Consider the following 22,715-nt stretch of genomic DNA (forward strand, 5'->3'; position numbering starts at 1 on the left):
GATTTGACCATAGTTAACTGATTAAGCCACACTTTAAATTGTGCTAGTTAAAACACAAGTTTTGGTGCCTTTGCTGCTGAGGAGAAAGATCACCAATTACTGACAAATACAGTGAATACAGCATTACTATATCAGTCCTGCATGCTGTAAGGGAAGCTGCAGGTTGAGCTTTGGGAAAGCTATCAGACACCATATTGAAGAATTCTTTCTTCAGGAACAAGGAATTTGGTGTGAGGCTGTAGGAATCTCTGCAGATACTCATTCTGCTGCACTCCCCCTTATCACAATCCTGCTTGAAGTCCATAAATGAGAAACCACCATGGGAGATAATTTTTGATTTACAGCTGTGTAGCAGGGCATGGAATCCATTCTGTTACTCAGCCAACTATTGCACAGCACTGACTGGCAAAATGCTCATTTAAGTGCAACATATAAAATCCCACTGGTGTCAACATGTAAGACTGAAGAATGGTGCTTTAAAACCTCTCTTTGTTTTCTGGACTCCTGAATTATTGATGTGTAATGAAATATTTTCATTCTCTTAAATCAGTTTGGTAACCTGACTGATGAGATAGCACCTAAGACATTTTCCTCTTTGACAGATGCTTTAAACAATAAATATCACTGCTGAATATCACAGACTGAACATTACCTCACTGCAGTGCACTGTTCACAACTGATGTTCTTCTTTGGTTGCACACGCAGTGCACAGGAAACATGAAGGACCCTAAAAGATGAGCAAATTATTTCCTCATTTGAATGATTTGATTTGGTTTCTGGTTTGCCTTTTTTTTTAAGATTAAGTTGCAGAAGTAATGCCTCAGTGATTTAGCCCTGATGGAACTGTTTAAGGCATGTGCGTGACCGATGCCAAAAAGCACTAATTAAATTTGAACTCCATCAGCTGACAATGACTTACCTCTGGGTCACCTGTTTCTTTCCCATTACCTATAATAAAAGAAATTTCATCAGTTTAAGCTGTTCAATAGATGGACCACTCATAAAACAAGTTTCTCTAACTGAATTTTAGCAGAAAAGAAAAATAAAGGAAGAACATCTTTACTGTAAGGGTCATGGAGCACTGGAACAGGCTTCCCAGAGAGGTTGTGGAGTCTCCTTCTCTGGAGGCTTTCAAGACCCATCTGGATGTGTTCCTGTGCAACCTGAGCTAGATTCTGTGGTTCTGCACTGGCAGGTGGGGTTGGACTCGATGATCTATAGAGGTCCCTTTCAATCCCTAACATCCTGGGATCCTGTAAAGCAGCTGTGGAAAACATTTCTGGTATCATAATCACTGTGACTGTGAAAGCCACATTATGGATTTCAGTAGATGCAGAACAGCTTTTCAATTAAGCTTGCTCATTTGACAAATAAAAATGCATTTAAATATATTCTGGCCTTAAATATGCACCTCAGAATCTGAAAGGTAAGCTGAGTTAACTCCCACTGTTAAAAGTAACACAAATTTAAGTGAGATGCATAAAAGCCGAGAAGCAATTGAGAATGTTATACACAAATATCTACACCAGATTAGCAAACTCACCGATGACAATGATGCACAAAGGGCAAACTAGACAGATTTCTTCAGATTCCTGTATCAGTTTGTATAAATACAAGATAAATAGATAGGATTTAGAGAAAGGACATAAAAAACATGGAAGTCCAAAGGAGTAAAGTATTAAGGGGTTAGGTGTTAGACAAAGGAAGAAGCCACATGAGCTAGATAAAATGAGAAATCTTGAAGAGTTTTGCAGAAACAGAGGATGTGTTCTTCTGAAAAGACTCACAGGCTCACAGGATGACAGGGGTTGGAAAGGACTCAAAGAGATCATCAAGTCCAACCCCCCTGCCAGAGCAGGACCATACAATTCAGCTCAGGTTACAGAAGAATGCATCCCGACAGGCCTTGATAGTCCCCAGAGAAAGAGACCCACAACCTCTCTGAGGAGCCTGTGCCAGTGCTCTGTGACCCTTATAGTAGAAAAGTTCCCCCTTATGTCAAGGTGGAATCTCCTGTGCTGCAGCTTCCATCCATTGCTCCTTGTCCTATCCCAGGCAGCAAGTCAGCAGAGCCTGCCCCCCCACCTCCTGACCCCCATCCCTCAGATATTTATAAACATTTATTAAATCCCCTCTGAGTCTTCTCTTCTCCAGACTAAACAGCCCCAGGTCCCTCAGCCTCTCCTCATCAGGCAGTGCTCCAGTCCCCTAATCATCCTTATAGCCCTCTGCTGGAACTTCTCCAGCAGATCCCTGTCCCTCTTAAACTGGAGATCCCAAAACTGAACACAGTATTCAAGATGAGGTCTCACCAGGGCAGAGTAGAGGGGGAGGACCTGACTGGCCTTCTTGGCCACAAGGGCACATTACCATCATCTAATGCTATCAGAAGGAAAGGAGACCAAAATTCATTACCTAATTTTTAAAAGCAAGTACTTCTCTAAGTAAATCAGTAAAATACACTTGATTTGAACAAAACCAAATGATACCTCTACAGTAAACAGGACGAGACTGGCAATCAAGAATGTTGCAGACTGGGATATAATTTGAATGCTTTTTGAATCACAGTGCTGGGTCTGGTGCTGTTCAACGTCTTCATTAATGACACTGATGAGGGGAGAGAGAGACAGTCAGAGTCTGCTCAGCAAGTTTGCTGATGACACAAAACTGGGAGGCTTGGCTGATACAGCTGAAGGCTGTGTGGCCATCCAGCAAGACTTGGACAGACAGAGCTGGGCACAGAGGAACCAAATAAGGTTCAACAAGGACAAGTGCAGAGTCCTGCATCTGGGGAGGAATAATAAATTGCATCAGTACAGGTCAGGAGATGATCTGCTAGAGAGCAGCCCGGTGGAGTGGGACCTGGGAGTGCTGGTGGATAGTGTCCATGGGACAGCAAAGTGCCCAGAAGGCCAATGAGATCCTGGGATGCATTAAGAAGAGTCCAGCAGATCAAGGGATGTTCTCCTCCCCCTCTACTCTGCCCTGGTGAGACCTCATCTTGAGTACTGTATAGGTGAGCATGAGGAAAAAAAGCCTCAAAATCATCAGTAGAGCCATTTAGTTAACGGTAAAATAAACACATAGTTGACTTAATTTAACTACAATTCTCCTAAGTAGGAAATAAATATATAGCTAAAAATGAGCTGTCAGTTTCCTACATGGGAGTACAGCAGAAATCCCTGGTCTAGATGGCACAAATGTCAGCCCAGACCTACAAACCATACTGGTACCTCATAGAGATGAAGGTTGTTGTGTTTGTAAACACATGTATCTGCTGTTTACTCTTCCATATAATTATTTTGGCAGTTGGCTTTCTCAGGTATGCAAGATGTCTGTTCACTCTAAACAGACCTCTAAAGGCCCAGGTGAGAACACTAAGTTTATTGTATTCAAATAAAAGCCAACATAATATCTAATTCTGGTAAATTCAAATCCTTTCTTTGCTTCAGAACATGGTAGCAGTGATGGTAACACTGGGTTGGCAGTTGGGCTTAATGATCTTAGAGTTCTTTTACAACCTTAATGATTCTATGCTGCATCTAAAGATGTGTGGTCAGCAGATGGGGAGCCAGAGTCCAGAGAGCAAGTCCAGAGGAGGCCACAAAGATGCTCAGAGGGCTGCAGCAGCTCTGCTACAAGGATAGGCTGCGAGAGTTGGGGCTCGTCAGCCTGTAGAAGAGAAGGCTCTGAGGAGACCTTGGAGTGGCCTTCCAGTATCTGAGGGAGGCCTGCAGGAGGGATGGGAAGGGACTATTTACAAGGTCTTGTAATGACAGGGCAGGGAGTAATGGGTTTAAACTGGTAGAGGGAAGATTTAAACTGTGTGTTAGGAAGAAGTTCTTTCCAGTGGGGGTGGTGAGACACTGGCACAGGTTGCCCAGGGAGGTTGTGACTGTTCCCTACCTGGAGGTGTTCAAGGCCAGGTTGGATAAGACCTTGAGCAACCTGTTCTAGTGGGAGGTGTCCCTGCCTATGGCAGGGGGTTGGAACTAGATGATTTTTGATGTCCCTTCCAACCTAAACCATTCTGTGACAGGCTGAGGGAGCTGGGGTTGCTCAGCCTGGAAAAGAGAAGGCTCAGGCTGACCTAACAGCTAGGCTACAGAGAGATTGTTTCTGAAGGCCTGCAGTGATGGGACGAGGACAATGGCTTCAAACTAGAGAAAAGCAGATTTAGATTGGATGTTAGGAACAAGTTCTGCACCATGAGGGTAGTGGAACACTGGAACAGGTTGCCTGAGGAGATAGTTGGAGCCCCATCCCTGGAGATATTCAAGGTGAGGCTCAACAGGGCTCTGGGCAGCCTGATCTAGTTGAGGATGCCCTTGCTGACTGTAGAGGGGGTGGGACTGGATGACCTTTCTAGTTGAAGATGCCCCTGCAACCACAACTCATAAACCTACAGTTCTCCTCCATTCAGGATTGAGGCTTGCATTTACAGAACAGTTTAAAAGCCCAAGTCATCAATATCATCACACAGACACGGTGACTTAGTTGGGGCAATTAACAAGGCAGGAATTATAAAATATGTAGTTAATCTTATTTCCAGAAAGCCTTGCCCACAACTATATACCAATTGGTTAAATGGGGGTTCTAATTCAGTCAGGAAAATCTTCACAAGGATGCTTATGGGCAATTCATTCATTTAGGAGAATCAGAACATTTGGAAAAGTTGAGCCCCGAAATGGCTTTGTCCCACTTATGAATAGGTAGCCTGGAGCCCTAGGGAAAGCCTGTGCTACTCACTGCAGCAGTGCAGAAATGTCAAGACAGTCCCTGGTTCCTTTGTGGCTGTGCTGGAACTGCTCTGCCGCTGAAAGGCTTCTAGATCTTCCCAGGGTGCTGGGAAAGAGGCAGATGATCTCTGACCTGATCCTGGTTCCTCTTGGCACGGAGGTTTGCAGAGGTGCAGGCAGGATCTCTTGCGGATGTGCAGAGAGCACCATGTCAGTGGCACTTCTTGCCATGTCGTGAGGCACTTAAATGCTTTCTCCTAGGAAAATTGAGGCACTTAAGTTTCCAGGTAGTTCAGGCCCTTATCAGGGCTAAGCTGGTCTAAAGCACAAGGCAGAGCAGAACACATTGTTCATGAGCAGTGAAGATGAGGCAGAGGCAGGAAGGCAGAAGCAGCTCAAGTGCTTGCAACTTAGCTCAATTTATATTATTTGCCTGAGTGCAAAGGCTCCTTTGGCCACAGAGGCTGACCAATCAAAATGGCATTTGCAAAACTGACCACATTAAGTGAAACCAGGCCTTGCTCACTCTTATTTGGGCAAGATACCAACAAGTACCTAAACACCTGTGGATAGCTGTTTATCACTTTGGGAGGGGACATAATGCCCAAGCCTTTGTTTTCCTCCTGCCCTTGCTTTCCCCCTCAGCAGAAGAGTGGGGCAAGCCAGGACATCTAATAGGCCTATCAGCCTTCCAGGACACACGGGCTTGGAAAAGCTTTCTTATGACACATCTATCTCTTGCGAAAATAAAGCACAGGAAACAGAGCTGATCTGCATGGCACCTCAGAGAGAGTAGTTATTAATTACAAAATGAGACATTACACCTGGAGGAAGTGGGGGGTGGAGTCTGGTTTTGTTTTTTTTAACTGTATTTACCATGTACATTTGATAGCAAATTTGAGCACATCTGACAGCCAGGATTCCTGCTGCCAGGGAAGCTTGAAAGGGGAAAAGCATCCCAAAATTGCTTTGGGACATGGAAACTTTTGACCCGTATCTCGCATAGAAGCTTGAATTGGTGGTTTCTAAATTTAACAGGTATGTTTCCAGTCAGCTAACTGGGAATTAGTGTATTTTTGATCTAGCCTCTGTCATAAATAACAGGCATAAACTGGTGTTCATGCAAGTTAAGGCTTTTAATAGAGTTGTAGGAATCAAGCAATGTACAGGCCTGGGTGCGCGGGGAGGCTCTGCTCTACCCTATCACACACCCTTTGCCTTCAGTGTTCTCTTTTTATACCCTATTCTATTACATATTCGTTACTAATTCTAAGAAAAGGTTGGGGTTTCCTTATCAGTTTTTAGGAATGTGAGATGTCTCTTCCACACATGTCTCCTTTTATCTGGTGGTCCCTCTGGTAGTCTTTGATGAAGTAAGGGGTCTTCCTTAAGTGTCCTCCCCATGAACTTCAAATTCCTTTTTGTTCTTCTGTTTGCTCGTGTAGAAAGGTGGCACAAGGAGGAATGCATTTCCGTTCCCCCTTTCCTCCCTTTGCTTATGCAAAAAGGCTGTCTCTTCCACATGCCTCCCTCCTTCACCAATCTTTACTTATTACTCTTACCTCAAGCCTATTGCATACCTTTGCGATGGTGGTGCAAGCAGGCATGCAGTTTTATTCAGAATCCTCCTTCCTCCCTGTCTGTGACCTCTTGCCACAAATTGATCGGATCAAACATACATTTCTCACACCTCTGTCTCAAGAAATATGGTGGAGGCAGGACAGGGGGCAGGGCCTATTAATAACTGGCACAGAGGAAAGCCAGACAGATGGACTGCATAGGTCTGGGTGATAGGTTGGACTGGATGATCTTGGAGGTCTCTTCCAACCTGGTTAATTCTATGATTCTATGGTATTTGTCTAAGAGTTCTGTTGGCCACAACATAGCACCTACGTCCTTAGCAGATTCTAAAACGTGCAGAGAATCTTTCCTTTCCCCCTTTACCATTGTCATACAGCTGCCGTTTTTGCCTGTCTAGTTCTATCCCTTGCCCTACCCTACTAACAAGATTCAAAAAGTCAGAATGTTAATGAGAGGGGTTTTTTTTATCTTTCAATTACCTCAGTTTTGCAATGTTGCTGAAATAATGTTCATCAATGACTGTATCTCTTTTGGGATCACTAATTTAAAAAGCAATAGAACTTAATACTTGTGTAAGCAATATCAAGATCTATTTTTGAGCAGATGAAATGTATTAGAAAAGTAAAATTCCTAAGATTTTATATGTGCAAATTGAACATATGTAATTATTTAATGAACTGTGTGTGCTCTTTCTAGCAGGAAGAAATATTTCCAAGGACCTCAGCCTAATGTCATAAATAAGACTCTTCATGCACATTGAGTAAGATCTGCCCAAACAATATAATAGAGCTACGTTAAGGCAATGCACTTTTCACAGTTTATTATAAACTGTATTAGTTCAGCTTGCTCCTCAGCACCAGAGGACTCAAACTTTGCTGGCAATGCAAACAATCTGGGGTTTGGCTAATGTGAAAACCTACAAAAACGAAATGTAATAATACAGAAAGAGAATCTCTGACAAAATTATATTTAGCCCACAAGTCTCCCAGCTGGTTGTAGATTTACCACTGCTTTCATCACTGCATAATGTGAGCCCAATTCTCGTCTCTCGTAGGCAGCTACACAACTGCTACAGAAAGCCAGAGTTTCAGTTTACTCCACGAGGAGAAGATGGTCTTATGTCAGTATCTACTGCTTGTAAAGAAATCTCTTCCACCTCCAGCCAACATGTTATTCAACAGCTTCAACAGATCAGCACAACGCTGATGAGAGGAATGTGATGTGTTGCACTGAAAACCAGACAAGGAAATGCCTACAACTGCGAGCTGACTGAAAGAGCAAAAGGAATTGAGTCAGCACTCTGGAGAAAGGAAGGAACAGGGAGGGGTGGAACAAGCAGTAAATTCTTCTAACCAGAAGTATGTTCAAAGTAGATAACATATGGGGAAAATAAGTGCTACTATTAAGCCGTAAATATTATAAAATTGATCTAATGCCCCATGAAAGTTTATGGATCAAATCCTTGTTCCTGGCCAAGATGTACCTAGGTACCAACAGCCCTCAGAGAATTGGCTTTCTGATTCACTGCCCAGCTCATCTCCAGCACTGCAATGGGACTGGAGATGATTCATTAACAGAGGGAGCCAAATTGCAGCTTCTCTATTCTACAATCCCTTCAACACTATTCAACAGTGAACCAGGTCACTAGCTCAGTTCTTAATCCATCAAGAATTGTGCAGTCTACAAGAGAAATTTCCTGGATGGGAACCTTGAGTAGTTTCCTCTTCTTTTGCACTGCCTGAGCACCACGCAGGGGTCACAGGACAGTGACTAGGGACTTATGCTTTCCACTTACAACTTACCTCAGTTTTCTCCAGATGTATAAACTCTTCAATTTCTCCAAATTAAACAGTGTTTGTTTATATATATGTTTGCACATCCATATTTACAGATCACTAAACTGCAAATCCAACTCAGATTTCTTGTGTTAGGCAGAACTGTATCACTGAAAGCAATATGCCCTCTGAGCATGCATAATTTACAACAGATGGCTCAGCAGCTGAGCTGCCAAACACATGAGGCCAATTCAAATGCCATCCAAAAGTAAAACTGATGTGGGATCAAACTTTTCCTTCCTCACTTTATCTAAACTGAACCTACATGTTTGGAAGATGCTCTTTTCATTGTCTGCCTTCCTACTTGTTTTGTTTTCAATTAGAGCAAACTCTAGGGGAAAAAAATCGTTTTCACTAGCTATGAAGATAATACTGTGTATTTTTCTTTTTTTTTTTTTTAACTTTATTTTAAAATAAAGATCCAGCCTCTGAAGTTAAGAGCTTACATGGGTTATTTGAGCTTTAATTTAAAAAGCCAACAAGAAAGCAGCACAGCAGAGGACCTTTCTGGCTTTCAAGGTTGCCAAGAAAAGCTTGAAGATGTGAACTCTGAAGGTTCAGAGACCAAAATTCCTTTTTAACTCATGCTTTGGTTGGCAGAGCTTAAAGCACAAATAAATAATTTTAAATGCCTGTAATATGAAGTCTACTGATTTTCCCATTTAAACAATCTGATAGAGCTCCCAGAAAGTTCTCCACAGCTCCTAATACTTCCTAGCCTTTTCACAGGACCCCCTGCCAAAGACTTGGTAGTGGCTTGCCTAAGTGGAGGTATTGTTCCTGCTGGTCTATGATTCTATGATTCTGTGGTATTACGATGCCTTAGGCAATGTCTTAACTGGAAAGCAAACCTGTTTTAAAGCTACCATGTCTGGGTTTTTCCAGATCTGCTGTTTTTTCCATATAGATTTTTTCCCTGAGGACATATTTATCTGTCTATTAATCTCCCCCTCTCCCCAGACTGCTGCATCCAGTTGTCTGAATTTCTTAGCATTGGGAATCCTGACACAATACATTCAAGAAAAGCCAGAGAATGGCAGCTTGCATACTGCAGAGTTTCTCTGTGTGTGACAAAAGCATCAAACATCCTGAAGAAGTAATTACAACCTCTGAGCATCCACAGCACGGAGAACGCCCACGTTGCTACGGGGAGCAGCACTGACAGCCGTCACTGCAGTCAGCCAAGCAGGGCTAAGCTCAGTTACACCGCACAGCATTACCTGCACTCCAGGCGGCCACCGCAGCAACCCACACCTCACCCATTACCCCCAGAAACCTCTGAAGTGCTACAGTGCCACAAGGAAGGCTTTGTGGGGATACAGGATTCAAGTTAAAAAACACAGAGAAATTGTAGGTTGACTTAACTTGACTGCCAAGACAAACGCTCATGCTACAAGGGATCCACTACCCACAAGCAAAAAAACATTGTCCTCACAGGATCACAGGACATGGGGGGTTGGAAGGGACTTATGGAGATCTTTGCCAGAACAGGAACAGAGAATCTATTGCAAATCACACAGGAACACATCCAGACAGGTCTGGAAAGTCTCCAAAGAAGGAGACTCCACCACCTCTCTGAGGAGCCTGTTCCAGTGCTCCATGACCTTCACAGTACAATTCTTCCTCATGCTGAGGTAGAACATCCACCTCGACGGTTTATATCCATTGCCTCTTGTCCTGTCACAGGGCAGAACTGAGAAGAGGCTGCCTCTTCCTTCCTGACACCCAGCCCTCATTTACTTATATGCATTTATTAGATCTCCTCTCAGCCTTCTCCTTTCCGGACAAAACCACCCCTGGTCTCTCAGCCTTCCCTCTTAAGGCAGTGCTCCAGTCCTCCTCACATTTTAGACACTCAGTGCAATGAGTACCTTGAACTCAGTGGCTCCTTAGCAATTAAATGTATGAGACATTCCCCCAACACCTATTTAACTTAGGGTATTTGCATGTTTTAATCTTTCAGTCACTTTGACCTATGTACAGGCAGACACATCCACACCAATAGCACAATGAAAGTAAGAACAATTTCTGGCCTGTTCAGCCAGAAGTGGAAACACCCAACTAAACCTGTGCTTTCCTTTGTTGCTATCTTAATTCCAAAGACTTAAGGCTGCTAATCTATGAACTATATCACAAACCTGAGCAGTAAATTAAACCAAGCTCTTTACTGTGTAGAATACACAACTGTGAGAAACCACTTCATCCTGGACCTTACCAATTTCACTGTATGCTATGGAAATCAAAGTCTCACTGAGTACTGCAGACTATTTTTGTAGTTAGACTTCCTTCTTGGTTTGTTCCTCACAAGCTTATTTTAAAAAAATAATTCTCTTGGGCAATGGAAAGCAGATGATGAAACTCTGCATTTTGACAATTGTTTGGAGAATTTGGCTAACATTTTAGAGATTTTAATATTAATATTATAGCAATTGCTTAGAAGTTACACTGCAGTTACTGTTCTAATTGAACTGGGCAGTGTGAACTGACTGAACTTTTGAAACTTGGAAGCAAAGAGGTGCAACAAGGCCTGGACTTTCATCAGGTTTTTGGCTAACAGAGTAACAGAGATGCCCTGTGCATGTTGCTGCCTACAAGCTGAGTAGGACTCCTTTTGTTAAGAGTCCATGACATCTGGGTGTATTTCATCAGTTCTGAGCAACCTCAGCTTCAGCACAAGTCAGTGAAACTGCTCATGTTAGAGAATGTGTACAGTTAGGCTACAAGATCTTTAGAGATCCCCACAGGAATTTCACTCTTACTGATAAAACCAAAACAAAACCAACAAACCTAAACCTCTCCTTGAAAGGATATCTATGAAGTTCTTTGGCCAGCTCTGTGAAAATAAGATCAGAATATAAGGATGGAGGTAGTGGTTCAGAAGAAAGGTTCAAAAAGCCCAGTGTCCTGGCTCTGGCAGTGGTGGTAGCTACTAGCTATGGAAAAACGGTAGAAGTAGATAAGCACGGAGAGAGACTGCTCTGGTGTACTTTCCCAACCTTTAATATTAAAGTTACAGCTCAGAAGCCACCTGAGCTGGAGTTTTATAATTGGTGTGAGTGGTTGTGTTTAGTCTGGAGAGCTGATGAATTTGTCCTATAATATATCCTCAGCTTTTGTCTTCATACAATTTGGGTTTTGAACCTGAGTTTTCTTCCTGCTGATACCAAACTGATGAAGCTGCAGGAGCTGCTGCTGTCAACCATAGTCTCACTTCATCTGGAAATCAGGCATGGATGCGTTCTGCAGGAGTCTGCTAGTTCACACATAGCCAGAACAGTCTCCTGACAGCTCCTCAGAGTTGTCAGAGTAGTGAGAGACCCATCTGCTCTCTAAATTGAAGTCTGAGTGCAGATTATGATTTTCAGAGAGCAATTTGAGGTTATTCTGCTACTTCTAGTAGCTGCTTATTTTTCTCCTACTAAATCAATTCTCTACTTCTTTCTCCATTCCTCAGGGAAGGGAGAAGAGAGAACTGAGTAAGATGAAAACATAATTTCTGCCTTTTTGCTTCCATCAGAACAAGAAGGAAGCAAATCCTTTAAGCAGGCATCAAGAAGGATTATTTTAATTCTCAGGTAAGAAGAAAAAGATTTATCCAGTTTTTTAAAAGATAAACCTTGCTACCTTTGTCTCCCATCACTATATGAAGAAATGGTAACCCTAAAGAAAGCTTACTGTGGCATCCCAAATTAGGGCAAGATTGGTTGAGGGGTTATGCTGTATATAGACCTTCTGTTCTGTACAAAAAAGTGGAAGTGACTCTAGTTCTAAAGAAAAAAATTAACTGGCCTTAAATCACAGAGTGGAGTGCAGGAGGAGTCAGAAACTGATACTAAATTGACATGACTGAAACTTATTTTAAGGGATGCCCCTTTAATACTTCTAGCTATGGAAATAAAATGAGTAATGGGACTCATGGGATAGCTCATTCTCTACACTTGTGTTTTATGATTGCTCAGTTCTAAATCTTCCTGACTTTTCTTTTATCCTCCCTGACACCTCCTTAGATTTCTCACCTAGGACCTTAAAAATTGACTCAGATTTATGCTTATTTCTAATTTTTTATTTCTCCAGAGATAAACAAACCAAACAAACACAAAAAACCTTCAATCCAACAACCAAAACACAAAGAGTCAGAAAAATACATTATTCCTCTAGATTTTAATAAGACCTTGTACCAAACAGAATGGATACTGTTCATAACAGCCTAAGAATATGCATATATTTTGGAACCTATTTGTGAATGTATATACACTAGCTTTAAACACTAACTTTGATATGGCTGTATCTATTAATAACAAATAAATACAGTGTATAGAGATAAATAAACACTCCTTACTAAGAATTGCTCCCTCCCTGGAGGTGTTCAAGGGCATGCTGGATGAGGTCTTGAGCAACTTGTTCTAGAGGGAGGTGTCCCTGCCTATGGCAGGGGTTTGGAACTGGATGATCCTTGAGGTCCCTTCCAACCTAAACCATTCTATGATTCTATGAAATTAAACACAGCTTATACCCCTTATGATTCAGGACAACACTCTTGAAAATATTCACAGAATCACAAAATGTTAGGGGCCAGAAGTGGCCTCAAAAGATCATCCGGTCAAACCCCCTGCCAGAGCATTAACACCTATACCTATGCTAGTTCAATGTTAGGTGCAGAGTGCACTTCGAGGAGGTGAGCCTTTCCTTCATTTAGCAATTTGTCACAGAATCACAGAATCATTCAGGCTGGAAGAGACCTCTGAGATCATCAAGTCCAACCTAACACCACCACATCGACCAGACCATGGCAGCAAGTGCCACATCCAAGCTTTCCTTAAACACCTCCAGGCATAGTGACTCCACCACCTCCCCAGGCAGTTCATTCAAGTGTCTAATTCCCCTTTCCATGAGGAAGTGCTTCCTAATATCCAACCTAAACCTCCCCTGGTGCAGTTTCAGACCATGCCCTCTTGTCCTATCACTAGTTGCCACCTCTTAAACCTTTTAACCTTCTAAATTTTCTACACATCAACTCTGCTGTAAATCACAGGAACACAGGATGTCAGGGGTTGGAAGGGAGTCAAAGAGACCATCGAGTCCAAACCCCCTGTCAGAGCAGGACCATACAATCTAACTCAGGTTACAGAGGAACACATACAGAGGGGCCTTAAAAGTCTCCAGAGAAGGAGACTGTTCCAGTGCACTGTCACCCTTACAGTAGAGAAGTTCCCTCTTGTGTTGAGGTGGAACCTTCTGTGCTGCAGCTTACATCCATTTTTCCTTGTCCTATCATAGGGAGCAAATGAGCAGAGCCTGTCCCCCCCCCCCCCCCTCCGACCCCCAGCACTCATATTTATAAACATTTATTAAATCTCCTTTCAATCTTCTCTTCTCCAGATTAAAAAGCCCCAGGTCCCTCAGCCTTTCCTCATCAGGCAGTGCTCCAGTCCTCTAATCATCCTTGTAGCCCCAACAGTTTAAATTTTGAGAAGACAGCATCCATTGCACTCCTGCAAAGCAGATGGAGTACAAAGAGCAAATACCCTTGAAACATATTAACAAGCCAAATCCTATGAAAGGCAACAGTGGGAAAGCTTTGGGAGAAGAGATTATGCTTATTTGCCTTTTTTTTTTTATACCAGTGGGCTGCAAACCATGGCTGCAGTAAACTACACATTCCAGTTGAGCAGCATTCCTCTATAGCTTTTCAAAGTCTCTGTGGACACCAATGCAGAAATCACTTATTTGTGGTTAAGAAAATAGCAGGGACTTCTGCATTACATTTTAAATAAATGCTGCCCACAGGATGAGAAGATGCTTAAATCAAATGATGAGACATTCCCCATCTAAGCAATGCATTAGGAGCACAACATGTGATTCAGCATGCTGGGAACTCTGAACTCTTGTACTCAGTAAAGGCATCAGGCCTGATATTCTCAGGACTAAATTACGATTTGTTGTAGGTCTTACAATAAAATAATACTAAGATCACAGCAAATGGTTCACCCTGCAAAATTCATTCCAGTATTTTTCCAGTCTCTAGACTGATTTCCAGATAACCAGAGCAGACAGAAAACAGCTCATGTAACTATTCCTCCAGTGTGAAGGCTGGGAAAATCTCATTCTTTCAGATTAGATTTATAGTACATTTAAGTTACAGATTTTGTTAGGAGGTGCTTTCCCTATGAAATTTGTATTGCTGTCAATGCCTTCATCTCTGAACAATGAAAAATCTCAAATGTGGCACAGGCATGTGGGAGAAATTGCCTTCCTGTGTGTAGTGGGAGTACAGAAGATACCCACAGATCTCAAGAGCAAAGCCTCTCAGCAAGTTCAGAATTGTTCTTCCTGAAGAAATGTTGAGTCCTAAATTGTCAGTTTACAATGCCTTGCAACTCCCAGATAAGGTGAAGTCAAACTGTCCTGCAAAACTGTGACACAAATATACTCTTTTATGAAACCGTAACAAAATGTAAGTTATGTTACTGTTAAAAAGCTACTCAAAATTTACAATGCTATGACCTTGTAGCAGGATTTGGTCAGTGAGTCACTTGGACTGCTTCTGCGCCACTCAGACGTACACAAGTCTGTGAGGCTGGATGGGCTGCACCCAAGGGTGCTGAAGGAGTTGGCAGATGTGCTTGCCAAGCCACTTGCCATTATTTATCAGAAGCCATGGATAACTGGGGAGGTGCCAATGGACTGTAGGGTAGCAAATGTAAGGCCTATCTACAAGAAAGACAGAAAGGAAGATCTGAGAAACTATAGACCTGTCAGTCTGACCTTGGTACCAGGGAAGTTCATGGAGCAGGGCATCTCAAATGTCATCATACATCATACAGACAACAACCAGCGGATCAGGCCAAGTCAGCAGGGGTTTATGAAGGGCAGGTCCTGCCTGATCTCCTTCTATGACAAGGTAACCTGGCCACTGGATGAGGGAAAGGCTGTCGATGTTGTAGTCCCAGACTTTGGAAAAGCTTTTGATACTGCTCCCCACAGAATTCTTGTAGACAAATTGGCTACACATGGCCTGGCTGAGCACACTGTCTCCTCAATAAAGCACTGCTGGACAGGAGGCCTCAGAGAGTGGTGGTCAATGGAGCTAAATACAGTTGGTGGCCGGGCACTAATGGTGTTCCTCAGAGATCTGTGTTGGGACCTCTTCTGCTTAATGTCTTTATTGACAGCCTTGATTCAGGCATAGTGTCAGCACTGAGTTTGCAGATGACACCAAGTTCAGTGGCAGTGTTGGTTTCAATGGGGGTAGAGAGGCTCTTCAGAGGGACTTGGATAGGCTTAGACCCAGGGGCCAACATTAAGGGGATGAGTTTCAACAAGGCCAAATGCCAGCTCCTGCACTTGGGTCACAACAACCCCAAGCAGTGCTACAGGCCTGGGGCAGTGTAGCTGGAGAGCTGCCTACAGAAAGGGTTGTAATAGACAGGAGCTGAATATGAGCCAGCAGTGTGCCCAGGTGGACAAGAAGACCAACGTCATCCTGGCTTGGCTGAAAAATGCTGTAGCTGGCAGAAGCAGGGAGATGATTGTCCCCTTGGACTTGGTTCTGGTGAGGCAGTGTTGTGTCCAGTTTTGGGCACCTCACTACAAGAGGAACGTGAAGGTGTTGGAGTAGGTCCAGAGGAGGGCAATGAAGCTGGGGAAGGGCCTGGAGAATAAATCTTATGAGGAGTGACTGAGGAAGCTGGGGATGGTTAGTTTGAAAAAGAGGAGGTTGAGGGGAGACCTCATGGCTGTCTACAGCTACCTGAAGGGACATTGTGGAGAGGCTGCTGCTGGTCTCTTCTCACAGGTAATTGGAGACAGAACAAGGAGGAATGGCCTCAAGCTAAGACTGCGTAGGTTTAGATTGGACATTAGGAAAAAGTTTTTCATGGAGTGGTCAGGCACTGGAATGAGCTGCCCAGGGAGGTGGTGGAGTCATCCACCCTGGTCATGTTTAAGGGTCATTTGGATATGGTGCTTAGGGATATGGTTTAAAGTGAATCTCGCACAGTAGGCTTATAGGTTGGACTTGGTGATCCTGAGGGCCTTTTCCAACCTGGATGTTTCTGTGACTAACTGAATACTGTCACACTGTTTTTAACACATAATGCCAACACCTGACAAGCTCTTCCTAGTTCTATAATATATTGGTGCCAGATAGGGCAGTCAAATGTATCATTGCTGCATCATCCTCCAGACAGACAAGTTTAAATGACTGAAGATAAAATAAATCTTAAGTTTCAAAATCATCTGTTTTAAAGGCAAGAGAGATTCTTCAGCTCTTAAATGGTTTGGCTGAACACATTCCATGTGTTTCAGGGAAACAGCTCCAAGAGCAAAATTCTCTAACCATGCCGTGAAAAGATAAGAATCTGGACAATAATAAGGTAAATTTTATAATGCTCAGAAAGGAAAGTCCCTTATGAAACACAGCCACAAGCTCTAAGAAGAAATGGAACAGGGACTCTGAGGCTTGAGGACTTTAATACTATTTAACGTGATTTCTTCTGATATGCTAATATGGAGTAATTTGGAAGACTCTGAAAGGTCTGGTTAGCCCTCAGCAAGGTTTCTCATCCCTAACTAAGAGGAATAGATGACAATTAATTACAATCAGAGAAAAACTAGGTTAAAATGGACATGATTTGGAACATCTATTGCTAACGGCTTGTATTTGCTGGGATTACAGAGGAATTGGCAAGAAAGACCCAAGACAGAATTGTTTGCTTGCCTCAGAAAGACAGAGAAGCAGCTACTGTTTTTGTTCTACCTTAATCCTTAATGCCATTTTTCCATAGATATTTATTCACAGTGATGGTACAATAAATCTGTTTAGAAAATGTACTTATGATGGCACTTACTCATACACTTAATTTGACTGCTTGTAAAGGAGATTCTCTCCCATCTATTTTCCTCTTCACGGTCTCCTTAACCAGACATAATTCTGTCAAATAAAATAAAAAATGCTTAGTCTCTGTCATTGTTCCTGCTCTCAGTATAGTTGGCATGCACATAGAAGGACTAGAAAATACCTTTAAAGGACACTGGCAGGGGACTGAAGGTGAGACAAAAGGCTTCATCTTCTATTTGACTTATTACTACATTTGTTAACCATTGAAAAAAATCAAATGGAGGATTTTTTTTCCTGAAGGTACAAATAAAAGACAATACTCACTGCCTATATTCAGGAAAAGAATCATCCACCATTAGGCTAAAACTCGATTTCTTAATTACGATGATTATGTTGTCAATAGCTGATGTCATGACCTGACAGGACAAGAAATACAAAATTAAGATACCAGCCTGAAGTGAGAAAAGGAAACAAAATGTCATTTATTCTCTTTTCAAATGGCTTCCTTATGTTCTACAGAACCTCAAGGAATTGCAGCTGTTGGAAGAAGCTATAACTACTTTCACTGCTGCTGGCCACACTCCCAGACATCCTTAAAGAAACCCACAAGCCACACAACTTCATAGCTGAGGTTCTTCAAAGTTAGTTCAGTTATAATGTCAGGAAAAATTACAATAGCAAAGCATTTTCCTCCTAAAGAATCAGATTTGCAGCATGCTCCTGTTTCTCATTCCTTCTGCTCAGGTCCTTTGCTGGTATTTAAATCAGCAGTGCCTTCCTCTTGCCTAGAAACCACATAGATTTCAACTGGACAAAAAAAAACCCAGATGTAATTTGTTAGACAAGCTTGGACAAAGGAAAAGAACGTAGGAGAAATGTTTAAAATACACAATTGGGATGTCCTGGAAAACATAGCAAGGATTTGGCATATTAGAGGTTTCCCCTCACATTCCCACTGGGACAGTCTGAGTATTGCAGAGGCTGTTTTATGGGATGAACGTTGTGGCTGGGAATCAGTGTGAAAATAGACAGCTCTTCTGTCCAGAACACGGAGAATGCTCTGCCTGAAGACAGCTCTCTCACCTTTAAGACTAGGAGGTTTTTGCACAAGCTGTTTGCAGAGTTTCAGCTCTTATGGTGTAATACAGTCAACAGCTTTAAATGGTAGTACTGGTAATGTTCTGGCACCATCTATGTTTTTTGTTTTGCTTGCCTGTGTATAATCTCTAGGCAGACACATTTTGTCTGGTCAGTGAAACTGAAGACAAAAACAGGCTACAAAGGTCATATGCAGCTGAAAAAAAAAAACACATTATCAAAATTGACAAGCTGGGTTCAACACTGAGTCGTGCACTAGCTAGATTAAACGGGTAACACTATGAACAGACACAGCACCAGGTGATTCCATGGGGTATATAAAGCTAATGCTGTAAATTCCACTGGGTAATGAAGTGGTAAGCAATGTGCCATTTAAAATAGCAGGACAAATCAGGAATATGGGAATATTTCTTATTTCCTAAAGCCAAACATAAAAGCTGTACATTTCAGTAATTGCTTTTCATAAAAGGGGCAACTGGGGTCCACTTTCTACTAAAATTAAGTTTATCTCAGTATAAAGATGCAACGTTTTAAGATACTAGAAAAGTTTTTCTTTTATATTAAAAAATAGTTTCATATCTGTTTTTTTTTCTTTAAAAATTAGCCCATGTATGCTGTAAAGACTACAAAACAAACACAAATCTGCCAAAAGCACTGCTTTTGCTGTTGTACTGTCAATCCACGGGAAGGAACATGAGTATCTCTGTGGGTCCTATGAAGTTTTTGTGTTAAGAGTGCAGCCGAAGTTAGGCACTTCTGTCGGAAATGATCAGTGCCAGAAAACGTCAGTTTACAACTGTCCGTAACTCCTGCGGAATACATTCCACATTGTTGGATCAGACCACAGGATGCTGTGTCTCGTTGCAAGCAGCCTTACCCTTAAAAGGTTATCTTAAGTCATGAATGGTTTTTATACGCTCTGGCCGTGTAGCCTCTTCAGGAGACCCTGGCCCTTGGACTCCACAGGCGAGCCCAGCATGCTCGCTGGACAGGAACGAGGGGTAAAAGGTCAAGCACAACAGCGAAATTACAAAGTGCCTTCGTGCTAAGCGCTAACGCTCTCCCATCCTCCCGCGGCCGAGGCACCAGCGCATCTGCTCTCACCACCTCCCTGCCCCCGCGCCTTGTCTGCCGGCTCTCCTGAGCCGTGAGGGGAAACCGCCTCACTCCAGAGACCAGATCCTTCAAGTAGCACGCACAAGGCCGAGTGCCTCAGACTGTCCTCTCCCCGCAACACAGCGCTTGCTCTCCTCCTTCACCGCCTCGCCCTCCGCTCCCCTCACCGCACGGCCACTCTCCCGCTGCCGCCCCACCGCGACCCGGCCCCGCCCCTCCCCCGACGCGCGCACGCAAGCCACGCCCCGTCCCCTCCCCGCCTCGCGGGCAGCGTGGCGGCTGCGCCCGCCCCTCGCTGCGTGCCCCGCCCGTCCCCGCCGGCGCTCGCCCTGTCTTTCCCCGGCTTCCCTCACCGAGCGGGCGGTGTGTGTGCTGGTGGTGCCGGTTCGGTGCCTAAGATGGCGTCTATCATGGAGGGCCCACTGAGCAAATGGACCAATGTCATGAAGGGCTGGCAGTACCGCTGGTTCGTGCTAGACTACAACGCCGGCCTCCTCTCCTACTACACGGTGAGGGGTAGCGGCGGGCCGGGCGGGCGAGGAGCCGAGAAAGCGGCTAAGGCGCAGGGTGGGGGCGGGGAGGGGACTTGGGGCGGTGTGAGCGCTCGGGTGACCAATGGAGAAGGAGGAGGCGGCGGGAGCAGCCAATGGGGTGGCCCTGCGGGGAGATCTCGCCGTGGGGGCGAGCGGCGCTGTTATTGTTGGCGGCCGGCATGGGGGGGAGGGGGCGGCTCCAGGGCGGGGTCGTTGGGCGGTGGCAGCCGTTGTCCCTGCTCCGGGAGTCCCGTGCGGGCGGTGGCTCCGGAGCCGGCGTCGTTGCTGGAGTCTCGTGGCCTGGGTGGCACTTGGGTCTTCACGCCCGCTCCCGGGCGGGTGGCGACCCCACTGCCCCGGGGGAGCGGGGCTGTCCCACTCTCTCTGGCTGGTGAGCAGTCTTGCTCAGTAATGGCCTTGGGTTCCTGGGTCCAGCCTCCTCAGCGCTCCGCTCTCTGTCCAGCAGAACTTAGCCTCTGTCCTGATTCGGCCCGTGACCGTGTCTCCTTCCCGGGCGGCTCGCTCAGAAACGTCTGCGCGGAGCAGCCGTCACCGGTCGCCTCTTGCTGAGGGCCGGGCGCGTTACTGCCGAGTTCGCTGCCTCAGGCGCAGGTCGCTTCTCCCGTTCAGACTTTGCCTGTTTCAGTTGAGCGCTTGCTACTTGCAAGCTCGAACTTCTGAAGTGCAGCATATTAGGAGACAGCAATGTTCTCCTTCACTCCTTGGCTTTTTTTATGTAACCACTGACGGATCCTGACTTGCTGGCATGTTCAACTACTTCTGTAAAAGTCCGACTTCGTTGGCAAATATTTCAAAAGTACAGATTAATTTCTTTGAAGGATGTAATCTTACTCGAGGAGGCAAACTGGCTGAACCACCTGCATGCACCAGTGAGCTTTCTTGGTATGTGTCAGTCTGGATAAAAGACAAACATTTAACCTGCCGTAAACTGCAGGATAATAGATTTACAGCAAATCACTTGGAGTAGTATCATGCTGTCTGAGAAAGCATATTCGTACAGAAATGTTGCATATAATATTACTAATACAGTATTCCATATAATTGCTGAGCCACTTGGATCCTCACTAGTCCATGGGATCAGATGAGATCCATCCTAGGGTGCTGAGAGAGCTAACAGATGAGCTGTCCAAGCCGCTCTCCATCTTTTATCAACACTCCTGGCTCACTGGAGAGGTCCCTAATGACTCCAAGCTGCCAATGTGATGCCCATCCACAAGAAGGGCAGGAAGGAGGAACCAGGAAATTACAGACCTGTCAGCCTGACCTCAGTGCCAGGCAAGGTCATGGAACAGATCATCTTGAGTGCAATCACAAAGCACTTACAGGATGGCCAAAGGATCAGGCCCAGCCAGCATGGGTCCTGCCTGACCAACCTGATCTCCTTTTATGATCAGGTTACCCACCTAGTGAAAGTGGAGAAGGCTGTGGATGTAGTCTACCTGGACTTCAGCAAAGCCTCTGACACCATATGCCACAACAAGCTCCTGCCAGAGCTGGCAGCTCATGGCTTGGACAGATTCACTCTGATATGGGTCAAGAACTGGCTGGAGAGCTGGCCTAGAGTGGTGGTGAATGGTGCCAACTCCAGTTGGCAGCCACTCACTAGTGGTGTCCCTCAGGGATCAGTGCTGGGCCCAATCATGTTCAATATCTTTATTGATGATCTGGACCAGGGGATCAAGTCCATCATCAGTAAATTTGCAGGTGACACCAAGCTAGGAGCAAGTGTGAATCTGTTGGAGGGTAGGAGCACCCTGCAGAGGGACCTTGACAGGCTGGATGGGTGGGCAGAGGCCAATGGGATGAGATTTAACAAGGCCAAGTGCAGGGTTCTAGACTTTGGCCACAACAACCCCAAGCAGCGCTACAGGCTGGGGACAGAGTGGCTGGAGTGGCCAGCCAGAAAGAGATCTGGCAGTACTGGTAGACAGTAGGCTGAACATGAGCCAGCAGTGTGCCCAGGTGGTCAGAAGAGCCAATGGCATCCTGGCCTGTATCAGCAACAGTTTGGCCAGTAGGAAGAGGGAGGTTATTCTGCCTCTGTACTCAGCACTGGTCAGGCCACACCTTGAGTACTATGTCCAGTTCTGGGCTCCTCAATTCTAGATAGATGTTGAGATATTCAATGTGTACAGAGAAGGATGACAAAGCTGGTGAGAGGCCTGGAGCACAGCCCTGTGAGGAGAGGCTGAGGGAGCTGGGGTTGTTTAGCCTGGAGAAGAGGAGGCTCAGGGAGTGACCTCATTGCTGTCTACAACTACCTGAAGGGAGGCTGTAGCCAAGTGGGGGTTGGTCTCTTCTCCCAGGCAACCAGCAACAGAACAAGGGGATACAGTCTCAAGTTGTGCCAGGGAAGGTATTGGCTGGATATTAGGGGGAAGGTCTTCACAGAGAGAGTGATTGGCATTGGAATGGGCTGCCCAGGGAGGCGGTGGAGTCACAGTCTCTGGAGGTATTCAAGAAAAGACTGAATGAGACAGTGCCATGGTCTAGTTGATTGGTTAGGGCTGGGAGATAGGTTGGACTGGATGATCTTGGAGGTGTCTTCCAACCTGGCTGATTCTATGATATAATTCCTCCCCCCCCCCAAATCTGGATTTGCAGCTCTACCAGGACAGAGTTTGCCTTGCCAGGAATAGCAATTTATAACACTCTCAGCATAAACTAGTTACAGACTCTCAAATGGTTTTTGATTTGTGCAGGTTGAAAATCTCTGCCTGGAATAGGGATGGAGAAATTAAAGTTTATAGTTATACTTTAATGGCTATTGAAATGTCACCTGTTTGAGATAAATTTTAGTCACTGTAGTCTAAACAGCAATTCAAGGTGCAAAGTCATGTAATGCTCTGCTGAAACAGCAGCACTGGCTGAGGACTGGTGCATACAGTAGTCATTCTGGTTATGATACTGACTTTTATCCTATGGTCTTCACCTGTGTAATAAAACCAAATTA

General features: G+C 44.5%; 2 protein-coding genes across 3 annotated transcripts in view; one reads left to right on the forward strand and one right to left on the reverse strand.

Moving 5' to 3' along the window:
* The window catches only part of EPS15 (epidermal growth factor receptor pathway substrate 15), an 88,504-nt gene extending 70,239 nt beyond the window's left edge, over positions 1–18,265 (reverse strand). Inside the window, exons 1-4 of the mRNA XM_064147353.1 lie at positions 18,078–18,265; positions 17,319–17,410; positions 17,005–17,087; positions 920–948 (exon numbers count right to left, since the gene is read on the reverse strand). Coding sequence (XP_064003423.1) covers positions 920–948; positions 17,005–17,008 — 33 coding nt within the window. The 5' untranslated portion in view covers positions 17,009–17,087; positions 17,319–17,410; positions 18,078–18,265. The remainder of the gene's footprint in view (positions 1–919; positions 949–17,004; positions 17,088–17,318; positions 17,411–18,077) is intronic.
* Positions 18,266–19,536: 1,271 nt separating this feature from the next.
* Positions 19,537–22,715, forward strand: part of OSBPL9 (oxysterol binding protein like 9) — a 73,500-nt gene continuing 70,321 nt past the window's right edge. Inside the window, exon 1 of one of the 2 annotated variants that reach the window (XM_064147357.1) lies at positions 19,537–19,717. In XM_064147357.1, the coding sequence (XP_064003427.1) occupies positions 19,607–19,717 (111 nt within the window). In that variant the 5' untranslated portion in view covers positions 19,537–19,606. The remainder of the gene's footprint in view (positions 19,718–22,715) is intronic. The other variant, XM_064147358.1, reaches the window with a different exon arrangement.

This window comes from Pogoniulus pusillus, chromosome 8 (assembly GCF_015220805.1).
Source record: "Pogoniulus pusillus isolate bPogPus1 chromosome 8, bPogPus1.pri, whole genome shotgun sequence".
Lineage (NCBI taxonomy): Eukaryota > Metazoa > Chordata > Aves > Piciformes > Lybiidae > Pogoniulus > Pogoniulus pusillus.